The sequence below is a fragment of the Pelophylax lessonae genome (assembly GCF_965119305.1).
Source record: "Pelophylax lessonae genome assembly, chromosome: 8".
Classification (NCBI taxonomy): Eukaryota; Metazoa; Chordata; class Amphibia; order Anura; family Ranidae; genus Pelophylax; species Pelophylax lessonae.
In genome coordinates, this window is record NC_138775.1 from 168,115,061 (window position 1) to 168,121,060 (window position 6,000).

The window sequence follows — 6,000 nt, forward strand, 5'->3', positions numbered from 1 at the left end:
TGTCCCAGAAGATTGCAGGGAGGGAGGGGGAGAGGAGAACTTTCGCTCAGGGCGCTGCGGCGCTCCGAGCGGAAGTGGGAGCTGGTACCTGTCAAAACTAGGTACCCGCTCCCCCCCCCCCCAAAAAAAAATGACATACCAAATGTGGCATGTCAGGGGGTTAGAACTGCCTAAAGCGGAAGTTCCACTTTTGGGTGGAACTCCGCTTTAATCTAGATAGAGAGAGTTTAGTGCTACAAACAAAGATAAAGGCAGAGGTGAGAATCACACAACTTCATAAATTTAAAGTGATTCTAAAGTAAAGATTTAAGAAAAAAATAACAAACATTTTATACGTATCTGCTCAGTGAAATGGTTTTGCACAAAGTGCCTTGATTCTTCTTTTTGGGTCTCCCGCAAGCGGTCCTGGCACCTACCCCCTGCCGAATGTCCCCAATAGCAAGTTGCTTGTTATGGGGGAACTCGAACAGGCTCAGCCCTTCCCCTCTCTCCTCATTGGCTCACTGACTTTAATTGACAGCAGCAGGAGCCACTGCCTCCCGCTGCTGTGTGAGCCAATGAGGAAAGAGAGACCCGGGAGAGCCACTGCTCTCATACACATCGCTGGATAGAGATGGGGCTCAGGTAAGTATAAGGGAGGCTGGGGGGAGGGAGTTGCACCCAGAAGGTTTTAAACCTTAATGCATTTAAGATACCTTGAGCCTTTAGAACCACTTTAAATCTCATCGCTCTGCATCTATGAGCCACTCCTCAAGATCCGCCAAGTCTCACAATCAAGATCTTCCACTGTCAACCAATAACTTATTAGTGCCTGTGCCAATGTTAACATTTGAGCACCTTTGCCCAAAGGAAAGCAGAGATTGAATCAGAAGCCACAGAAGCTGCACACAAGAAAGCAGAGATGGAAGCAGAAGCTGCATGCAAGAGAGCAGAGATGGTAGCTTTGGAGAAACAATCTGAGCATGCCACAGCCATGGCAATGTTAAAGAATTTAGAGCAAGCTGTTAGCAAAAGTTAAGGAGTTAACAGCAGCAGAAACTCAGTTGCATAGTATGCATCGTATTTCTCATACTTCTCCCAAAACTTCACAGTAACTGTATCCCTCAACCAAGGTCACCTACCACCTCTCAAGATAATCTACCTACTCCTCCCCTAATACACCTTGTAAGGGGGCTAGTCAAAAATCTGACAGGGGTTATAACCTTAACTTGCTCTATCCAAAATGAAAAAAAAAAAAGGTTTTGCCTATAGTTCTATATTAACCACTTGCCGACCGCTTACTATATATATATATACGGCAGCAGAGTGGCTCCTATAGGCAAAAGCACATATCGGTACGTTGTTCGACTGGTGGCAGCTAGAAGGCAAGTGCGCGCCGCTGGCTGCGCGCTTCCGCCCCCTATCCTCAGCGGGGAAGCCGATGCGTGTGTCAGACGGCTCCAATTGCCACCTGACACCCGCGATCACTTCCCGCAGAAAGAGAAGGACGGTCGGCTGTTGAAAACACAGCCGACCGTCCTTCTCCCTGAAATGATCACAGAGCTCATGTGATCCTACTATATGGGATCACATGGCTCTATGGTCATCTCAGAAGCCACGCCCCCCCACAGTTAGAATCACTCCCCTCGGGTCACATTTAACCCCTTGATCACCTATACTTTTAACCCCTTTCCTGCCAATGTCATTATTACAGTAACAGTGTATAGTTTTAGCACTGATTACTGTAGTAATGTCACTGTTACCCCCAAAAGAGTAAAAAATGTCAGTTAGGGGTTCAATCTGTCCACCGCAATGTCGCAGTCCCGAAGAAAATCGCAGATCGCCACCATTACCAGTAAAAAAAAAAAAAACAATAAAAATGACAAATCTTTCCCATGGTTAGTAGATGCGATAACTTTTGCGCAAACCAATCAAAATACACTTATTGCGATTTTTTTTACCAAAAATATGTAGAAGAAAACAAATTGGCCTAAAATGTTAAAAAATTTGGATTTTTACATTTTTTTTTTGAGAATGTCATATAGCAGAATGTGAAAAATATTGTTTTTTTTTTTTTTTTTCAAAATTGTCGCTCTTTTTTTGTTTATAGCGCAAAAAATAAAAATCGCACAGGTGATCAAATACCATCAATGTTATTTGGGTGCAGTGTTGCACGACCGTGCAATTGTCCATTAAAATAAGGCAGTTCCAAATCGCAAAATAGGGCCTGGTCATTAAGGGGGCAAATCCTTCCGGTCTTAAAGTGGTTAAGATCTGCACAAGTTTTTGAATTAAACTTTTCTACAGTCTGCAAGATGTCATTTGGATGGAATCACTGTCTGCCAACTCTGCTGAGGTTGTGAGTTATTGCTATCTCACCACAAGTTGATAAAGTATAGAGATCCCACTTTCAGTGCTTACACTGGAGAGGCAGAACACTTTATAGAAGGGGGGGGGGGAGGAACCAGGGAAGGCATAATAAGTGAATAAACTACAACTTTAAAATATAATTCCCCACCTAAATGTAGCATTTAATTACAAAAACTTTCCACATAGGTAGAAGTTAATTATCCTCCACCCAAGCAGCAGTGGACTATATTAATCCCTACTAGGACACAATCATTTATAATAATCCAACAGTAACAAAGAATAATCCTCGAAACAAACAATAAATTATAATACTCCCTCCGAGCCTTAAACTGAGATTACACACATAGCTTCCTATGCTCCTGCTTAATGTGCTGCCTCTTGTCGCTGTTTTAAGAAGTCCAGTACCAACTTTGTACTGTCCACTGTGCCACAGAGATTTTTAGGTACAAGTTTACTCCATTTACATGCATATCTGCCCTACTGTAACTAACCCTGTTATCAGGTTTCCCCATCCAACTGAGTTTTAGCAGCTATTGGGCAGTGTTTGAGTAACTTCCACTAGTTGTAGAAGGGGATGTAACATTTACCAAACAATCACTGCAGGTATTATGAATACTTATAGCAGAACTAAATGCCATCAATCAACATTAACTATTTGTATTCCTTATGCTGCTAGTCTTAATAAATGGATAGGAAAGTACAGTATATAGTATTATATTTACTTATTTTAAACTTTTGCATTTCAGTAGTTGCTTACTGGTTCCTGGCCTAGGCCAAAATCAAGTCATACATCACATGAGTCTTTATGGACATTTTTTTTTCTTTCATATGGAGAAGCTGAGCACATAATCAAGGGACATTTGTGGGCAGGATTAACTAGACGGCAGTAGTTTAAAGTGACCAGTTGAGACTTAGTAGTCTTTTAGGACATTTCTTGATCATCCAATGAATAGTAAATTAATAAAGCATTTTGGTAGTTATCCCAAAGTAACCGTAAGCATTTTCACAGCTCTGTAACAAGGTAGATCAAGTAGGCAAACTTACATGCAGCGATATGCTGTAGGTTCCCCCAGACTGGCACATTGGGCTTCGAAGGTAGGGTTCTGCACTTGCAACATGGGGTACAAGGATGCGCCAAACTAGATACAGGCTGGCAGAAAGTTTTTTTTCTAAACCAGGTTCTTTTCAGGGGTACAAAAGCAGCCCTAAGCTAATCCTCCTCTACTTTTACCTTTCCTACCTCTCCATAGCCAGCAGGTATCTGTCCCTAACTCACACTGCCCACATAGCTGTCCTCACAAAAATGACCCAGCAGGGTCTATATAAAATCTCTCTGGGTCCAAAAGGGCCGCCCAAGTCTCAAAAGAGCTCCTTGTCCAGTCAGATACAGGCTCTCCCAAGATGGCCAATGGAAGCTCAGTGCAGAGGGCAAGTAATTCCTCTGAAGGTTTCACCTAGCACCAGTAGGCAGCAATCACGTGATCACTGTGTTTACTTCTGGCAGCTAACCAAGAAGTGATTGTGTGATCTATGAATCTCCATCTCACCTTCTGTGCTGACACTTACTTGAGTGGTAACAGTGCGGGGCAGTAGTGGCTGCATCAACACCCTCCTACACACTGGTGTAAAATAAAAAGGAGATAAATCTAAGAGAGGCAAACCAGATGAGAGAGGGAGAACAAAAAACAGACACCAGCCCTGTTCGCTGTGACACTCGGCAACTTTTTATCCTGGGTATTCCCAGGATCTTTTTTGGGCCCTAATAACATCCCTGCATGAAATGTTTACCCTCCATAAATAAGCAACTGTCTGACTTTGGTATTTAGGCAAAGATCACAGTGGAAAGTGAAATAGCCATTTTAGCTAGCTATGTTATTTCTTCCTATACTTATTGTAAAAGTAGAATACAGAAGAATAATTGCATATTCAAACTAATAATATGGCAAAGCTCCCTAAAGTTAGTGATTGTGTCCTGCATTTTCACCTTACTCCCAATGACCTGTGTACAAGGGCCATTCCCTGCAAAGGCTCCCCCCTTTTATACTGTACCCACAGCTAATTCATATGTAATTGGTGACGCGTTTCGAGGTCGTGCCTCTTCCTCAGAGCCTCTGAGGAAGAGGCACGGCCTCGAAACGCATAAGACCTCCGTCTACAGGAGACATTGGACTTTTTTTGAAGCTGAATTTAGGAATTGATATGCTGTTCTACCACGCATGTTTGTGAGTAGCTGATTTTAATCTTTATTATCAATAAAGCCCGCTGAGGATAAAGTGCTAGGCTGGTGCGCCCCTTCTTTGTGTTTGTTTTTACAGTGTGTTCGACCACCCCAGTCTCAGTGGGCAGCAAGGCTTAGCCATCTGGGATGCCAAGTGTGGGTTCCAAGATTGAAATAGCCTGAGGATCTGGTTCTGAGCGCAGGAGCAGGGTGTTTAGCTTCACTCTTCTTGTTTCTGAAGCTTACAACTGGGGCCTGAAGCTCCTCTGAGAGGAAGCATCACTGTACCGGGTGCATGGATGGAGGAAGACTGAAGGAGCCAGGAATAAGGTAAGTCTTTCACCCTATCCCCTTCACCCTAAATCAGCATTTAACTCTTGTAGTGCAGGGAGAGAAGGGGATAGGTTACTGCAAAAGTAGATTTTGTCTAATTCCTGAAGTTCAACTTGAAATTATGTAAATTATATTTTTATGAGTACCTTATTAATGGTACTTAAAGCTTAACATGTGCTGAAATAACATCTTTCTTATGCACAATAACATTTCTTGTTTGCAAATATATATTAAAATTGACAACAGGTATAGTAATAATGTGACTTTTGAATAATATTCTACAATAAAGTTTGATGGGACATGCACACAACAAAAACATTATAGCAAGTTTACATTTTAAGCAATTAAAGAGATCTCTTTTGTCAGCAATCTATGAAATCAATAGAACTTACAGGGGACTTGAAGAAGCATCAAGACAGCCAAACTGAGACAGCAAGTCAAAGGGATGTTGTTCTGTTCCATCATCCAGTGCTGCTCTATAGTTGTGTCCACATTATTCCTTTCAGATGATATACGCCGCAAACCATGCCTTGTAAATATGGGTAAAGCATCTGTCTCTCAGCATGTACACAGCGGCACAGACACACCATGCACCCTGCTCTCATTGACACAGCAGCTGGGATGCTGGTACAAGTGGTCTGGGTGGTGTGCAAAATCCGGTGTAGATGATTGCAGATGCATGGAGTGGATTAAAGGGAGGGAAGATGTGAGACTACAGACAATATGCTTAACAATCATGACCATCCTGCCTGTAATCTGCCTTCAGGTCCTCTTTTCTCTTCTAGTTCTTGTTATATAAAACAGGTATTCAGACCAGTATTCCTGACAAAAGATCTATGATTACAGAAAGCAATTGCCTCAATAAGAAATTATTTTACGCTTACAATGTATACACAATAGCGTGTCTTCTTTTGCACACATTTCAATCTTTACTTTTTTTTAAGCATGCCATATCCCATGACATGTCAATTGCCCCGGCAATCCTCTCTTGGCCCAACTTGGCAAATATTTCATCTCATGAGGATAGATGCAGGCAGATGCTCACCTTTCAACTGATCTTGCAAAACAACCTACACTTTCTAGTTTAAAAAAAAATGAAT

At 42.1% G+C, this 6,000-nt stretch overlaps 1 protein-coding gene across 1 annotated transcript in view; it reads right to left on the minus strand.

Annotated features, from left to right (window-relative positions):
* CRB1 (crumbs cell polarity complex component 1) overlaps positions 1-5,520 on the minus strand; it is a gene marked incomplete at its 3' end in the record, with an annotated part of 164,876 nt that extends 159,356 nt beyond the window's left edge. Inside the window, exon 1 of the mRNA XM_082265223.1 lies at positions 5,293-5,520. Within this exon, the coding sequence (XP_082121349.1) occupies positions 5,293-5,365 (73 nt within the window). The 5' untranslated portion in view covers positions 5,366-5,520. The remainder of the gene's footprint in view (positions 1-5,292) is intronic.
* Between the last annotated feature and the right edge of the window lie 480 nt (positions 5,521-6,000).